Raw genomic sequence first — 18,287 nt, 5'->3', positions numbered from 1 at the left:
GACCAACAAATTTAGGAATCAAGTCATCTGTTTCTCTCCCTTGTCACACCCCAGGAAAACTATCTACACACATACAAAGAATTATAGAAATATTGTGAAATGAATTTTATACTCTCTAATAAGCTCAATCAGAAAAGGATTGAGGAAAAACATACTTGGTTGGAAATATTTATTTTTTTGTTTATTTCCTAAACATTCAATTGGCAAACACCTGAAATGCACACTTTCAAATAGGTTGCTAAATACAAAGATTCTAATGTAACTGCTATTTAAATGATAATATGCATTATGTACTAAGTTAAAATTTAATAACCATATTAAATGGATTGCTAATGTAAGAAACCATTTGCGTACAGAGCATTAATATTAATGGGCACAGTCAACCTCTGGAACTCCTTTCCAGAGGATGTGATGAAGGCTAGCACTTTAACAGGGTTCAAAAAAGAGCTAGATAGATTTATGGAGGTTAGGTCCATCAAATGGCTATTAGCCAGGATGGGTAGGAATGGTGTCCCTAGCCTGTTTGTCTGGAAATAGGCTTCAAGGGAGGGATTGCATGAGGATTACTTATTGTGTTTCCTCCCTCTGGGGCATCTGGTATCGGCCACTGTCAGCAGATAGGATATTGGGCTAGATGGACCATTCATCTGACCCAGTATGGCTGTTCCTATGTTAATTAATTAATTACTGGCAATGCTCAAGCAGCTCCCTCACCCAACTTAGGAACATGATTAATCATCTCTTCAAAAACTACAATAATGAATCAACAATTTCTTTTACAGATGTTTAAGCTAAAGACTTTTTAAATGAAATAACTTTTTATAAAGTTTGAGAACAAAAATCTTTATACAACATATTAGGAGAATTTCATTTGCTGTTCAACTTTATTACACTTGATGGAATAACTCAGAAATTAACTGAGCGAAGAGAGAAAAGTTTAAGCAATAACTTCTAAATTGTCTGATGCTTCCCCAAACAAAGGAAATTAGAAATGTTGCATACTGAGTAAACAGACCGCATACTAAGGAGTTGAATGTGTCACTAAGCAGTCCCAGAGGAATGGAGCCAGGGAATGACTGCAACCAAGTCTGAATCTAAACAAGCCTGAAAGAGCAGTATCTTCTAATAATTTTATGGAAATAGGATGAAGAGTATAAAAAGGGGAGTACCTCTCTCACACACGCACTGCTACTCTGCTTAAACAGCAATTTACCCTGTCCATTTCTCCTCTGTAATTAGCAAAAGTTAGCAGACTGAACATACAGGCAGTCCCCGGGTTACGTACAAGATAGGGACTGTAGGTTTGTTCTTAAGTTGAATCTGTATGTAAGTCGGAACTGGCGTCCAGATTCAGCAGCTGCTGAAACTGACCGCCAGTTCTGACTTACATACAGAATCAACTTAAGAACCCCAAGCGTCCCCAAGTCAGCTGCTGCTGAAACTGATCAGCAGCTGATTCCAGGAAGCCTGGGGCAGAGCAACTCTGCCTCAGGCTTCCTGTAGTCAGCGCTGGTCAGTTTCAGCAGAAGCTGACTTGGGGACGCCTGGGGCAGAGCAGCTGGGGTGCTGCTGGGTTGCTCCAGTAGCGCCGCTCCTCGGCACTACTGGAGCAACCCAGCAGCACCCCAGCTGCTCTGCCCCAGGTGTCCTGATTCAGCCGCTGCTGAAACTGACCAGCAGCAGCGGAATCAGGACCAGAGCAGCTGGGGTGCTGCTGGGTTGCGCCAGTAGCGCCCAGAGCGGCGCTGCGGGACCAACCGGCAGCACCCCAGCTGCTCTGCCACAGGCGTCCGGAGAAAAGCCTAGTCTGCTGGGGGGGGGGGGGGCGTACTAGCTGCGCCCCCCCCCCCACCCCAGCAGACCAGGAAGACTCGGGCGGCGGACCGAGATGCACCGCGGTCCCGCCGCCTGGGTCCTCCGCGGCTTTGCTCCCCGTCTCCCTGGTCTGCTGGAGACCAGCAGACCAGGGAGACGGGGAGCGCCTCTGAGGACGCCGGCAGCGGAGCAGCCCAGGCGCGCCTGGGGTGCCTCGCTGCCCGAGCCCCCCCGCGGCTTTGCAAAGCGCAGGGAAGCCGGCGAGGCAGTCCAGGCGCGCCTGGGGTGCCTCGCTGCCCGAGCCCCCCCGCGGCTTTGCAAAGCGCGGGGAAGCCGGCGGTGGGGGCTCGGCGGTGGGGCACTCCAGGCGCGCCTGGACTGCCCCGCCGCCGGCTTCCCCGCGCTTTGCAAAGCCGCGCGGGTTGGGGGGGGGGGGGGCTCGGGCAGCGGGGCTGCCCCTCTGCCCGAGCCCCTCCGCGGCTTTGCTCTGCGTCTTCCTGGTCTGCAGACCAGGGAGACGCAGAGCACAGCCCCAGAGTACACGGGCGGCAGGACCGCGAGGTCCCGCAGTCCGTGTACTCTGGGGCAGCCCCGTTTGTAACTGCGGATCCGACATAAGTCGGATCCGCGTAAGTCGGGGACTGCCTGTATAGTATGGTTATGATACCATGGATCTTTTTAGAAAAAAAATCTGTGATTCAGAAATGTAACATTACTTGATCAGTGATTTAAGCAACTACATTTATGGGGTAAAAAGAGTGTTATTGTGTGAGTACTTGGAGACTAATTTATTAAGAAAAATGTTTAGCATTCCAATTACAAGATAAAAAAATCAGCATCTATAATAGCACAGAGTAAATAAGGAATTCATTTCAGGAAGAAGCACCAATGAACTGCTTACAAGCAAATTTGTAGGGTCATTACCTTCCCTTTTCCATGTGGAATTCCTAATGGGCAGTGTTTTACTGCTCCCAACAAAGCAGCAACAGCAAAGCTATATCCAGTCACTGCTTCAGGGGAGGATTTAAGGGCACTAAGACGCTCAATGCAGCGATCCAAAAGAGGCGACACATAGGATGGCAATGCTACAGCAATGCAGCGTAGACACCAAGCTGCTGCTAGTCGAACTGAAATACTGGGATGAAGAATAACTGAAATTACTGCATCCAGAACTCCTGAAAGAAAAAATAAATACATGTAAGACATGGACAAAGCAGTTTGGGTGAAAAGCAAGATAACTGTCTAAAGCAGGGGTGGCAACAATTTTTGACACGGGCCACTTCAGAAATTTTTGAAGTGGTCCCAGGCTATCCTGGGAAGGATGGGGCCTCAGGCGGAAAGGGGGGCCAGAACACTTCCATGCTTCCCCACCCACAGACCCTGATTAGTTTGGGGGTGGGGAAGCACACAAAGTCTTTACCCCCCTTCACACCCAAAAAGAGAACTGTCAGCTGGTGGTTCCCTTTAGGTACCCATGCCCCTGGCAGTGGAAGGAGACGTCACATGCTCCCCCCTGCATCCCCCAAGTCAATTAGGGCCTGGAGAGGGGGAGCACGTGAAGTCTATTGCTCCCTGCCCCCACCCTGCAAGAAAGCACCACACTTAAAAAGTCAACCGCCAGCATCAGGTGAGTTGAAGTGGTTGACTTGAAGTGCTGAGGCCTTTGCAGGGCAGGAGCAGACTTCATGCACTCTCCCCACCCCCAAGCCCTGATTGTCCTGGGGACAGGGAGAGAGTGCACAAAGTCTCCTCCCACACTGCCCCCATCCTGCAAGAAGTATGCAGTGATTAGAAGCGCCATACTCCTCACAGCGCAGGAGGAGACTTTGTGTGCTCCCATCCTCCACTTCAGGCCAATCAGGGCTTGGGGGTGCAGGGAGCATGCAAAGTCTTCTACTGCCCTCCTAGGAGTGTGCAGTGCTTCTAAGCACTGCACACTCCTTGCAGGGTGGGGACAGCATGGGAGGAGACTTCACACGCTTCCCCCCTCGGGGTGGGGGAAGCGGCAGGGCCTCTGTAGGTCAGATCAACTCGCTTGATGAGCCGGATCAGGCCTGCTGACAGCCTTTTGCCCTCCCCTAGTCTAAAGGCATGTGTATGTATTCACTGAGGGATAGTGAATATCACTTTCCAAAGATGTGCTAATTCTTCAACAGTGAGAAGTGCTACTGAGTGAGATTTCACTTTAAAACATTTTGTTACTTTTAAAGAGTTAGCACAGTTGAGGAGCAGTTAGATAAAACTAAATTCTGAAAAGACTGAAGTGATGCTTTTGGAAAGAGAGAAAATTTTACAGAAAACGCTTGACCCCTTTACAATATCACACTGGTATCATTAAGACAACCTGCAAGCATGGTGTGTATTTATACTGTATATTGTTTGTGGATACCGTAACAGCTGTGAAAGAATGCCCTTTTCCATCTAGAGACAAGAAGAGTATTATACCTCTTTTTATCAGATTCAGACTTGGCTGTAGTGATCCACACAGTTGTGACCTTCAGACTGATATTTTTAAAGTATTAAACTACTGACTTCAAAAGCTAAGGCTATAAATTGATTCAAAATGCATTCTATTCCACAACTAAGACCACAACAACCCAGCTGTCTACTCTCTTCCTGGTTCTCTGTAAAGGACTGGATTAAACATAATGTTTAAATCCTCTCTGAGACTTTCTCCAGGTACCAGACAGACGGCTTTACTCTTCTTCATCATGAACTCCCATGATAGCAACATTCCATGAAACTGTCAACTCAAAAAGTGTTTGAAGAGGAGACAGAATTTGCTGATTAATTAGCACCAAAAACTAGAACACATTCTCTGGAGGTGAATTAAATAATAGATCTGGAGTAATTACTTAAAAATCACTAAAAACAAAATAGGACTGAACACTCACTACACTAAAATGAAAGAGAAAAAACTAAAAATTCTATTTAAATTCGGTCAAGTGTACTAACTGAATACACTGCACAGTGCGTTTGACACCGAGCTAAAATAAAGACTACTCTTATTTCATGTACTATATAATTTCAATTCGATGCTCAGTGTACAGATAAATAGTCCATTGTGTAGCAGTACTACAAGGTGGAGGTGCAGAGCTGTTTGGATGAAAGTCTCAGAAAGGCTTCTTAGTAGCAGCAAATTTTAGGATAAAAATAGATACGAAAAAAAAGTGAAAAGTTGAGTATTTGATGCATGAAGAGAGAGGTAGTTTAAGCAAAGAGAGAAGTAAGAGCAGAAAAAAGAAGAGGAAGAAAACAGGAAAAAGATTACAAAAGGGACTGCTTAGGAAAGAGGGTCACAAACAGGACACCAGGAAAGGAAAGCAATGCAGAGATGGAGTTATGTAAAGACCTAAAGGTGAGGATAAGCTTGAACTTCATGGATAAAAAAGTGTCTTCAGCAAGTATCTGAAGAATGTAATTGCAATCAGAGGAGTCACACTGTTAGAGGTTGTTATTAGCAGCATTCTGAACAGACTGAATGGGCCAAGATAATAATTTGGCATGGCAGAAGGGAGACTGTAGAAGTAATCAAAGGGTTCAGAAAGAGAAATGGATACATTTTAGAGATCAGGTGTATGAAGCACCAGTCATTTTCCAGAGCCTAAATGCAACAAAAGTTTGAATTCTTTTTTTTCCATTTGTATTTCTGATATAGAATTACAGAATCAGAGAAATTTAGGCCTTGAAGAGAGGTCATCAAGTCCATCCCCCTGAGCTGATGCACGATCAAATAAACCTATACCATGTGTGACAGGGGCCTGTCAAACCTTTTCTTAAACATCTCCAGCGATGGGGAATCAAACCTACCTTAAAAGCTTGTTCCAGAGCTTAATTACTCATTTAGTTGTAAAGTTTTCCCTAATATCTAACCTAACTCTCGCTTACTCCAGATTAAGTCCATTTCTTCTTGCCCTACCTTCAGTAAACTTCCGATAATCCGGCACCTTTAGGGCCCAGGGGGTGCCAGATTATCAGATATGCAGGAGTACCGAAAGGGGGGCTATGAGAGGTCTGGGGAGGGACAGGTTGGCAGAGAACTGCACAGCCTGGGACAGGGTGGCGCTGCGGGACCAATCCAGCAGCACCCCAGTTTCTCGGCCCCCAGCTTCCCCAAGTCAGCAACTGCTGAAACTGACCAGCGGCTGACTTGAGGAATCCAGGGGCAGAGCACCCCAGCTGCTCTGCACCCAGCTTCCCGAAGTCAGCTGCTGGTCAGTTTCAGCAGCGGCTGACTTGGGGAAGCTGGGGGCCGAGAAACTGGGGTGCTGCCGGATTGGTCCCCAGCACCGCTCAGGTGAAACTTATCAGCGGCGGACTTGGGGAAGCTGGGGGCAGAGCAGCTCCAATTGTCCGGCTGGCCGGAGCACTTCCGGGTTCCAGTTGGTGCTGGACTATCCGGATGCCGGACAATTGGAGTTTTACTGTATCACTTTTCTCTCTATAACAGCCCTTAATGTATTTGAAGATCAGGTCCTCTCCACCCCAGGTCTTCTTTTCTTAAGATTAAACATGTTAACTTTTTTCAACCTCTCTCATAGGTCAAGTTTTCTAAACCATCTATCATGTTTCTTGGTCTCTTCTGCTCTCTACATCTTGTTGATATTGTTTGTGTGTTATGTCTTGTTTCTGTATTCATATCTTTACTTATGTTATTTTTACAGCATACTTAAAGCTAAGAGCACACTGTTGGGATCAAATTTACAAAAAAATATTTCAAAGAACATATTGTGCAGACTAATCCATTACCTGTACTGGAATCCTGTAGCAATGGAGCAGCAGTAGTTCCCAAACCATGTATGAGACTTCCAAGTTCGTGTAATGCACACACCAGAACATGTTGGCTTGCTGTTACATCTGCTGTACTAATCCGAGTTTCCAAGTTACTGTCATTCATTACAATATCTGGTAACACATTAAAAACTCTGAAATCACTGCATATTAAAATACAATACTAAAATACAGATAAGCAGAATAAAGGACTGCAATGACATGGCAGCTATATACATTAACTGTCTTACATTAGATTTAGGATTTTCAATGGGACTTAGCTGAGACTCTCCACATCTCAATTAAGTCACCATAGAAAAGAGCATTATTTAGTTCAAGCACTGATAGGTGGGAAGAGTTTAAAACAAAACAAAACAAAACAAAAACAAAAAAACCCCCACCACCACACACTGTCAATTCAGCAGGTGCCGATGCATAGTAGCAACCAAGAACCATTTTATTTTCAACTGAACACATGGGGATCTGACTGGGCTATATTTTGATGTGGGATGGGCACAAAGTTCCATTAACTTCATTACATGGCACTTTTTAAAAAGTAAGAAATGTGCAAGACAGTTAAGCTTATAAGGTAGCAAAGCGAGGAGCACATACACAGCAAATATGTTGTAAAATGCAATTGTTGACTATCTCTACTATAGATTTAATCAGAAGCCAGATAATTTATTATGCAGATGTCTGAAAATTGGCAGAATACAGGTATGCTCTAGGACATCCATCAGACCCCCAAAGCTGGGGAAATAGTTGCCATAAGAGCCAGACACAGACCATTATGCCATGTAAAATCTTCCTTAAAGCTAGGAGAATTGTCAGATGGCTAGTTGAGGCCAGATTCTGCCACTTTGTAAACCTAAATAATATGAAATGACTGCAGCAGGAGACAGAATGAGGCCCCATTTGTATCAAATACAGATTAAATTTATTTGATCTATTCTATCATCTGTGTTTTATTGTTGAAATCATTCTGATATGTGAAAAGTACAAGTAGGTTTTTTTAAAATTTTTACTCAATAAACTACCTAAACAAACAATTTTTTTTCTCTACATTTCTGCAGTAATATACCAGAACTAGAAATTTTATTTCTGCAGAGTCTTTAAAATTAAGGTAGGCAAACAATCATTTTAGCACTGGTTTAAAAAGAAATCTCCCCAACAAAGAGATAATCTTGTTAGTCCCATACCCACAACTTTCTTCAGCTTCCAGATGGCTTGACAAATCTCTTTGGCAGCTGCAATTTGAGCTTTTTCTCCAAGAAGGCCTCCTACTATAGCTCGAAGGATAAATGAAATACAACGTCGACAACAGATAGCATCCATCTGAGTCTGAATAGCTTTAGGGTGAGACTGAGACACTAGATCTAAAATATGGGAAAGTAAGGCAGAGAAATTCCTTTCAAGCCACTGTCCTCCTAATGTGTAGACAAATACCACATATGCCTGAAAAAGATTTGAACAAAGTAATATTTAGAATCAAGTCTTCTGGAAAATTTCCATTTACATTTATAGAACCACGGAAATGATTATTATCACCCTGCACTGTCTCAAAAACAAGGATAAGCACATTCACTACAGAAACCATATTGAATCTCCTTTATAGGACAATTTTGTGTATTTTCTCTTTTAACTTATTTGGTTTTTTTTCTTTTCTAATTAGGATATTTTATCTGTCAATTTAGGCAGTAGTGTTTAATAATTACTTTCAGTTAACACCGCATCAGCAGAATTGAGCCTGGGCTACATTAATTCAAGATGCTTGTCTATTTTATTTCATTTCAGGGTGTGAGAAGTGCCACTTTACCCTGAATAGGCACTTGTTATGTAAAACACTGTGTTTGGCCTCACAAAACCACAGCTTCCAGCTATTTAACATTCTGTACATGGAGCCCACATTTAATGTATGAATGCATTTTAAGAACCACTATTTTACAAAACTATAACCTATATCCTTAAGACAATTTTTTTTTGGCTGCCCTTGAATTAGGGAATATTTCCAGCTTCCAAGCACAGCCCTTCATTTCAATACATTTTAGCTATTCATCTTGCAACAGAGGAACCATACGAAACTACAGATGCCATAAACAAGCAAAGGAGAGAATGCAGAGTCACTTTACAAATCTAATCACCACAGGATCATTTATCTTGCTGAATAATATAGCTCCTTAAAAATGTTTAACAAGTGTATACATTTCATATGCACATATTTGCCAACACCATAAAAAGCAAGCACATAGAAATGTGAGTATATATATGAATGAAATACAACAGTAAGAATTTGGACTTAATAGCATTCACTAAAAACATAACAAAAGTTCATACATATTTTGCCTCAAATCCATTAAAACAATTATTTTTTCTATGCCATAATTTGCTAAGTACTATAGTTAGTCACTATGCAGGGTTCCCATCATTTTACCTGAGGATGCAAAGAAGGGAAACCCTAACTAAAAAGTATATTAGCTTGTTTTTCCATTAGCTTTTTCTCCTCCCATCTAAACAGGGTGACCATCCATCCTGTTTTTACCAAGATAGTCCCGTATTTAAGGGCTATTCCTGGTGTCCCAACTTTTTTTAAAAAAATAGTCACATTGTCCCATATTTCCCCTGCAGCATCGGGAATGAGGAGCCACCAGCACTCAGGGCTTCAGCCACTAAAGGCCAAAGCGCCAGGAGCTCCTCCCCGCGCACCGTGGGGCTGCAGCCCCAAATGCTGACAGCTCCCCTTGCCCCTCCTCTGCAGGGCTAGAGCCCTGAGTGCCACCCTTCTTTCCCCATTGCAGGGCTGAAGCCCCAAGTGCCAGCAGCTCCCTTTGCATGGTGTCCCGTATTTGGCATGGGGAAACAGTCACACTAAATCTAAAAGCGCTCAACAGATACTGATAAATCCTGACAACACACCACTGTACTATCTCCATTTTACAGATGGGAAAACTGAGGAATATGGCAGCTACATTTACTTGTCCAAGGTCTCACAGTAAAACAATGGCAGAGGAAATCAATTTCATCAGCATGTTTGCAAAAACAAACAACAACTGAAATGGGGTTAACCAGAATAAATTAAGATAAAAGGAGTAATCAATTGTTTTGATTATTATAACAACATTGGACTATTTGAAGAGAGATGGGCCATACAGTCAAACTACTTAATTTTCATAAATTGTTAGTTTGTATATCAATAATGCTGCTGGAACACAGGTCTCCCTATTCCTAATCCCACAGTTACCACTAAAAACCGTCGCACTTAACCTTTTAATTCTAAAATACCAAATAATTTATCTTTATGATTTTAAATTCCTTCAATATCTACAATACAGCAGTTATAGTAAACTGGATTATTGGAGTCTATTCTTAAAATTCTTTTGGTTATGGGGATTGAACAGTGTCATTAACAGGTATATATTCAGAAGAAGTTCTTTGAATATTCAGGATGTGGAATTTACAGGAGTTATAATCCTCTAGGTAACCAGAAAACACAAAAGTGTATTCTTAAAACTACGTTAGATATGAAATCTCAATTGTTAAAGTTCTTTTTACATTTAAAAAATGTTATTTAAAATCTTTAGAGTTACATTTTTAAACAAAGGAGACAAATCCATATGCGAAACATGCTTGCATACATGTCTAAATTCTGACTACACATGCAAACGGAAGTACAAATATTAAAGAATATGAAACTTTGTGCTGAATATACTTAATGTCTACGATGGTGGCCACACAATTCAATTTGTAGTAAGTGCTGAACAGCCAATCAAAAAATATATTATTTGAGGCACTCAAAAGCACTTTATTTGGTAAAACAAAACAGACATTTAAATTTAAAAGCAAAAAAAATTACAAATGGCTTCAATACATATGCCAGATATCTAAAAAATAAAAGTCAAAAGAAACCACTTCAAATTCCTGGGTATTAGTATAACCACTAATTCCTGGGTATTAATATAACTTGGAAATGCCAAATGAACCATCATCTCAGACATTGTTACAACTACAGCCGGATTATCTGGTTATATTGCCTCTCTCCTCAAACCCTATACTACCAGCACTCCAAGCTATCTTTGAGACACCACCGGTTTCCTGAGGAAACTACATAACATCAGTAATCTTACTGAACACACCATCCTGGCCACCCAGGAAGCAGAATCTCTTGACACCAACATTCCACATGAAGATGGATTACTGGCCATCAGGATCACTCTCTCTGGTTACAGAGTTCTGTGACTTGGTCTTCAACCACAACTATTTCCAATTTGGGGACAATTTATATCTTCCATTCAGTGGCATAGCTATGGGCATCCGCATAGCCCCACAATACGTCAACATATTTATGGCTGACCACAAACAACATTTCCTCAGCTCTCGCCCCCTATCCTGGAAAATGATTCCTCACTCTCATAGGCTTTGGGAGGCATGCCAATCCTCGCCTACAGATAACCCCCTAACCTGAAACAAATTCTTTCCAGCAACCACGCAGCACACCTCCACCATACTCACCGAGGAATTTACCCCTGCAATAAATTCCGATGCCAACTCTGTCCACGCATCTATACAAGAGACATCATCACAGGACCTAACTACATAAGCCACAACATGAAAGGCTCATGTAACTGCTCATTCACCAAACATATTGTGTTGAATTTATAAGGTTTATCTTTATCAAGAACATTTACTTGACAAGTCAAAAGTACCGTTTACTGTGTATACAAAAACTGCTTTATGCCCTAACATACTAAATATTCTTGAATACACAGGAGGACCCAGTGGATATAGTATTCTTAGATTTCCAGGAAGCCTTTGACATAGTCCCACACCAAAACTCATAAGTAAATAAGTTGTCATGGGATAATAGGGAAGGTCCTTTCATGGATTGATAACTGGTTAAAAGGCAAGAAACAAAGGGTAGGAATAAATGATAAGTTTTCAGAACGGAGAGAAGTAACTAGTGGTATCCCCCGCCCCCCAGGGTCTGTCCTAGCACCAATCCTATTCTTTTTATTTATGAACTATTAGAAGAAAGGGGTAAATAGTGAGGTGTCAAAATTTGCATATAATACCAAATTGCTCAAGATAGTTAAGACCAAAGCAGACTGCAAAGAGCTTCAAAAAGATCTCACCAAATTAAGTGATGGGCAACAAAATGGTAAATGAAATGTAATGTTGATAAAAGTGAAGTAATGAACATTAGAAAAAATAATCCAAACTCTACATACAATATAATGGGGACTAATTTAGCTACAACTACTCAAGAGAGAGATCTTGGAATCACTGCGGACAATTGACTCAGTGTGCAGTAGCAGTCAAAAAAGCAACCAATGTTAGGAATCATTTAAAAAGAGATTGAGAATAAGACAGAGAATATCTTAAGAACATAAGAATGGCCATACTTGGTCAGACCAACTGTCCATCTAGACCAGTATCATGTCTGCCAACAGTGGCCAATACCAGCTGCACCAGAGGGAGGAAACACAACAGATAATCCTCATGTGATCCCTCTCCTGTCACAGATATCTAGATGGAGGCTAGGGACACCATTCCTGCCAATCCTGGCTAATAGCCATTGATGGACCTAACCTCCATGAATCAATCTAGCTCTTTTTTGAACCCTGTTAAGTCCTAACCTTTTCCACATCCTCTGGCAAGGAATTCCACAGATTGATTATGCGCTGAATGAAGAAAAACTTCCTTCTGTTTTTTTTAACTGCCTATTAATTTCATTTGGAGATCCCTAGTTCTTATATTGTGGGAATATGTAAATAACTTTTCCTTCACTTTTTCCACACCAGTCATGATTTTATAGACCTCTATCCTATCCCACCTTAGTCACCTCTTTTCTAAGCTGAAAAGTCCAAGTCCTTTCAATCTTTCTTCATATGGGACCTGTTCCAAACCCCCAATTATTTTTTGTTGCCCTTCTATGAATCTTTTCCAATGCTAATATATCTTTTTTCAGATGAGCCGACCACATCTGTACACAGTATTCAAGATGTGGGCGTATCATGGTTTTATATAGAGGCAATAATATGTCCAGGACCTCTATAATAGCGTTTTCTGAAATGCTTCCAGTTCCACGCACAGGGCCAGGTTGGCATACAGAGCTTCAGAGTCTCAAGGCATGGAGGAGACGATGATGTAGAGAGAAGGGGATTAGATTTTTTAGGAACTGGGGAAACTTTTGGGATAGAGGAAGCCTATACAGGAAGGATAGACTCCACCTAAACCAAAATGGAACCAGACTGCTGGCACTTAGTTTAAAAACTGCAATACAACCTTTTTAATGTTAAGGGCTGGGGGAACGCCGACGGCTGTGGAGGAGCACTTGGATACAACAGAAACATCTCTTAGTGGAGGGTCCATTAATAGAAATTCTGTGTGATCTCCTCAGGAGGAGAGGATGGAAGTATGGGTCAGATCAGATGAGACACAATCAAATGAAAAAGAGTCTAACATCAGGAAATGGCAGACAGATAAACAGTGACAAATTTTTAAAGTGCTTATACACAAATGCTAGCAGTCTAAATAATAAAATGGGTGAACTAGAGAGCCTCGTTTTAAGGAGGATATTGATATAATAGGCATCATGGAAACTTGGTGGAATGAGGACAATCAATGGGGACAGTCATACCAAGTACAAAATATACAACTGGAAGGACAAAACAGGTCACGCTGGTGGGGGAGTGGCACTATACATGAAAGAACATGTTGAATCAAATGAACTAAAAATCTTATATGAGCCAAAATGTTCCATATAATCTCTATGGATAGTAATTCTACACTCCAATAAGAAGAATATAGCAGCAGGGATATAGAATCGACCACCTGATCAGGACAGTGATAGTGACTATGAAATGCTAAGGGAGACTAGAGAGGCTATCAAAATAAAAAACTCAATAATAAGGGGGGATTTCAACTATCCCAGTATTGATTGGATTCGTGTCACCTCAGGACAAGATGCAGTAATAAAATGTCTTGATACCTTAAAAATGACTGCTTCTTGGAGCAACTGGTTCTGGAACCCACAAGGGGAGAAGCTATTCTTCATTTAGTCCTAAGTGGAGCACAGGATCTGGTCCAAGAGGTAAATATAACTGTACCACTTGGAAACAGTGAACATAATGTAAAAAAAATTAACATCCCTGTGGTGGGAAAAGTACCTCAGCAGCCCAACACTGTGGCATTTAATTTCAAAATGGGAAACTACACAAAAATGAGGAAGTTAGTTAAACAGAAATTAAAAGGTACTGTGACAAAAGTAAAATCTCTACGAGATGCATGGAAACTTTTCAAAGATACCATAATAGAGGCCTGACTTAAATGTACACCCCAAATTAAAAAAAACACAGTAAGAGAACCAAAGTACCACCACTAGGCTTAACCCTCAGGTAAAAGAAGCAGTGACAGATAAAAAGACATCTTTTGAAAAGCAGAAGTCAAATCCCAGTGAGGAAAATAGAGAGGAGCATAAACTTTGTATAAAAATATAGTAAGAAAAGCCAAAAAGAAGTTCGAAGAACAGCTAACCAAAAAGTCAAAAAGTAATAGTAAAATGTTTTTTAAGTTTATCAGAAGCAGGAAGCTGCATAAACAACCAGTTGGATGGTCGAGATACTAAAGATCCCTCAAAGATGATAAAGTCATTGCAGAGAAGCTACACGAATTCCTAGCTTCAGCCTTCACTGCTGAGGATATTGAGGGGATTCCCAAACCTAGCTATTCTTTTTAGGTGACAAATCTGAGGAATTGTCCTTGATTGAGATGTCATTAGAGGAGGTTTTGGAACAAATTGATAAACTTAACAGTAAGAAGTCACTGGGACCAAATGGCATTCATCCAAAAGTTCTCAAAGAACTCAAATGTGAAACTGCGGAACTATTAACTATGGTTTGTAACCCACCCTTTAAAATCAGCTTCTGTACCTAATGACTGGAAGATAGCTAACATGACACCAATATTTAAAAAAGATTCTTGAGGTGATCCTGGCAATTACAGACCAGTAAGTCTAACGTCAGTACCTTGCAAATTAGTTGAAACTATAAGCAAAGAATAAAATTGTCAGGGACGCAGATGAACATAATTTGTTGGGGGAAAATCAATATGGTTTCTATAAAGGGAAATCATGCCTTACTAATCTACTAGAGTTCTTTGAGAGGGTCAACAAACTTGTGGACAACTCAATTAAAAAAGCCACAAGAACATGAAGCAATTTATTCCTCAAATTTTAAATATAAAAATTATACTAAAAGGGCTCCAAAATACTAAGTCCTATTACTTGTGGCTTCCATACCACATTCATGTTTCCTCTTAGCAATTTCCAAAACACAGTAAATAGAAGGTTATATTTGGAATTCAACTAAAACATAAAGATACATCATCAACATTCATGCAATTTTTGTTGTATACTACTAATTTCAGTGTAATTCAACATAAGACCATGCAATGATACACTAAAATCTTATTTCATACTTGCTGTCACAAACAGCAAGTACACAAAACAACAAAACAGCTTTTTTTTAAAAAAAATACACCAAAATAATAGAACAATATATAATATAATGCAAACCTGAGTAATTCCAACTCTAACATCTCTGCTGACAGAACTGATTCCTTTCAGCATATCACCACTGGCTCGAAGAAATCCAGCACTCCCACGAAGAAATCCTGTTCCTAGTAATTGCAGGGCTTCTTCGAGACAAATTATGCGAAGATTTTGCCGGGAGGATGCTAAACATAAAATGTATTTTAAAAAACAAAACACCACACATGTCTGTAAAGGGAAGTTTCAAAATCTTTGCATGAAAATTTCATCATAAAACCAGAATCAAAGCTCTGAGAATTCAGACCCCTTTGATCAGAGCTGGCCCAAGCTACGGGTGTTCGGGCTACCACCCGGGGCATCCCAGTGTAGGGGGCGCTGCCTGGGGCTGCCGGACCAGGCATGGGCAGGGCCGCGCATGCACCGGGTGCCCAGGGATGCCACACGCCCAGAGGGGGGCCGCACCGCGCTCCCGGTGCCCGGGGTGCACGAATGGCTCGGGCCGCCCCTGCCTTTGATTAATATCATCTAGAAATACATGGAAATACTGCCATCCTAAATTCAGAACTCCTTCAAGATAAACATTTTGCTGTTCAATTTTCCTGAAAATACCACAGTAGGAACCACTTGTTCCTAGATAGCAATCAAATCAAGATGTTAACATTTTTGCACAACAGGGTCTTAAAGCCACAAAAGTGACCTTACCTTAAATGTGTCCCTAGATCACTACTGATATTGGGAATTATTAAATAGCTTCATATTTTTGGTCTGATTTTATTAAATCAGCACTTTGGACTGTGCTGCAAGTCAACAACATTTCTTACCAGTATAAGAGAGGAAAGCACACCAGCTAAGGGAGACCACATAACCTGCCCACGTAACTCTGCCTCACTCCCAGCCAGGAACCCCCATACTCTTCCCCTCTCTTCCAATCCCCACGTTACCTTGAGGAGCGGGGAAGAGGACCAAAGGCAGCATGGCACTGGGTGGAGCTGCTGGCAGTTCTGTGCCTTTTCCTGCTGCCGCTCCCACCAGGAAAGGAGCAGAACTCCCAGTCCCTGCCCCTCCACGGTGCTGCTGCACCTATGTACACGGAAAGGGAGAGGGGAGACTGTCAATTCTGCTCCTTTCCCCACTTGGAGGGGCAGTGAGGAAAGAAGTAGGTTGCCAGCAGCTCCTCTGGCTGCTGTAGCACTCGCAGTCCTGCCCCCAGCTCCCCAGGTGCCAGCCATGAACAGAGATGCGACAACTAAGTAGATTGGTTGGCGAGGAGCAGCAATGAGTCCTTCCAGTAGGCCATACTAGCCAAAAATAACTTGCTTGTGTGGCCTACCAGACCATACTGGCCTACTGGCACCACTGACTTTGGGGGAACCCTTGCCTGCACAACTTAGCTAGGTGGTTCAATGCTGTAAGAGCTGTCATCTAACATTCCCCCTACAACTTTCCTTCCCTTTGAAGAATTCTCATGTTCATTCAAAAAAAAAAAAAAATAATGCTAGAAGTGAAACAGCAGGCTCTCAGAGAAGACAGACGAGCTGTAGGATTTAATTTCATAAAAAAACAGATGCCATGGCCAAGAGCACAACAAATCATTCTCTCTCTCTAGTGTACTTGACAAGACACTTGATGCCCTAAATATTCTTAAGAAAATATTGACTGAAAAATGAAAACAGCAGTAGAGAAAGCAACACGTGGCTAACTTTGACATTTCTGACGAAGATCTACCTATCTTTCTCAGGCACCCTTCACTAAAGTACTAAGATCAGGTAGTTATGACCACACTGTTCATAAAGAATAAATAAGAAAACAAGGCAAATGTACTCAGTCTGCGGATAATGTGTATTATAAGAGAAAAATTTAGAAGACTTTTTTTTAAATTGGAAAAAAATCACAGTTTTCTTTAACCCTGTTGTTCTTTTTACAAGATACTTAACAGTAAATAAACCAGTAAATAACCTTAATTTAGAAGGGAGAATGGGTGCACAAAAACACATTCAATTCCAAAATACTGAAAGCATCTAAACCAGTCTTGATCAAAATTAGATTCTTTCATTTCTTCCCTAATTACACTTCTTTCCTAACTTATGACAATGAAGGCCTCTTCTGAAATCAAAAGTGTAGGTCAAAGATTCACACATTCTGATCTTGATCCGGTTATAAAGGTTGAACCTCTCTTGTCCAGCACCCTCGGAACCTGAGGGGTCCCGAACCACAGAGTTTGCTGGACGAGAGGAGGTCAGGGTCTGTTCCCAGCTAGGGATGCACTCCATGCTGCCTGCCCCGCAGCATCCAGTCCTGGCTAGGACTGCATCCCCCACCACGCCAGTCCTGGACAGGGACAGCCCCACTGCTTCCAGCCCCAAATAGGGCTGCACCCACCACACCAGCTCCGACGGTGGCTGTTTCTCCCACTGTGCTAGTCTCAGGTGGGGCTGCACTCCCAATCTCACCAGCCCTGGCTGGAGCTGTGCCCCAGGACACTGGCTCCACTGCCTCCAGCCCTGGCTGGGGCTGTGCTCCAGGCCGCTGGCCCTGCTGTCTCCCGCCATGGCTGGGGCTGTGCTCCTTGCTGTCAGCCCTGACCAGGGCTTGCTCCCCACTGCGCCAGTCCCACTGGGGCTGCGCTCCCTACCACCAGCACAGTCAGGACTACAGGATTACAGAATTCTGCAGTTTGGAATCTGGATTAAAAGCACTGATGCTGCCTCTTAAGTGAGCTAATCCAACAGTAAGCTTGTACCATACTCAGTTGTAAAAGATGTATATTCTAAAAAAGATGTTTCCATTTATATCATCTCTGTTTAAAATTCAAGGAACATTTTTTGTTTTAGGAGAACTTTAATTCAAGTATTGTTACATATAATTTAATGTGTTGGCCAACAACAAAAATCATAATGACTCGTAGCTTACACACTATAGAAATTTGACTCAATAAGAGTACTCCTCAGCTGCATTGCTATATCTGACTGGAGAACTAACAAGTTTGGAGGACATTCACTCTGAGATGATGCACCAATATCCATGGGGTTATATAACCAGGCATCCCCACAATTCCTTGGGTTTTGTATCCTTACCAAGCCACACTACACATTTTCATGTAGCTGAGAATTCCTTCACCCTCTGGAACAAAAAAAACCATGGAGCTAAACTGTATTTC

General features: G+C 42.0%; 1 protein-coding gene across 14 annotated transcripts in view; it reads right to left on the bottom strand.

Moving 5' to 3' along the window:
* HEATR5A (HEAT repeat containing 5A) overlaps nt 1-18,287 on the bottom strand; it is a 126,359-nt gene that overhangs the window by 85,158 nt on the left and 22,914 nt on the right. For all 14 annotated transcript variants that reach the window (XM_075926962.1, XM_075926964.1, XM_075926967.1 and 11 more), the window contains 4 exons: nt 15,155-15,315; nt 7,785-8,040; nt 6,565-6,720; nt 2,740-2,990 (listed from right to left, as the gene is read on the bottom strand). In XM_075926962.1, coding sequence (XP_075783077.1) covers nt 2,740-2,990; nt 6,565-6,720; nt 7,785-8,040; nt 15,155-15,315 — 824 coding nt within the window. The remainder of the gene's footprint in view (nt 1-2,739; nt 2,991-6,564; nt 6,721-7,784; nt 8,041-15,154; nt 15,316-18,287) is intronic.

Source organism: Pelodiscus sinensis, chromosome 4 (assembly GCF_049634645.1).
Source record: "Pelodiscus sinensis isolate JC-2024 chromosome 4, ASM4963464v1, whole genome shotgun sequence".
NCBI classification, from domain to species: domain Eukaryota; kingdom Metazoa; phylum Chordata; order Testudines; family Trionychidae; genus Pelodiscus; species Pelodiscus sinensis.
Note: the sequence above shows the minus strand (reverse complement) of the source record. Positions and strands in the feature narration are given on the sequence as shown.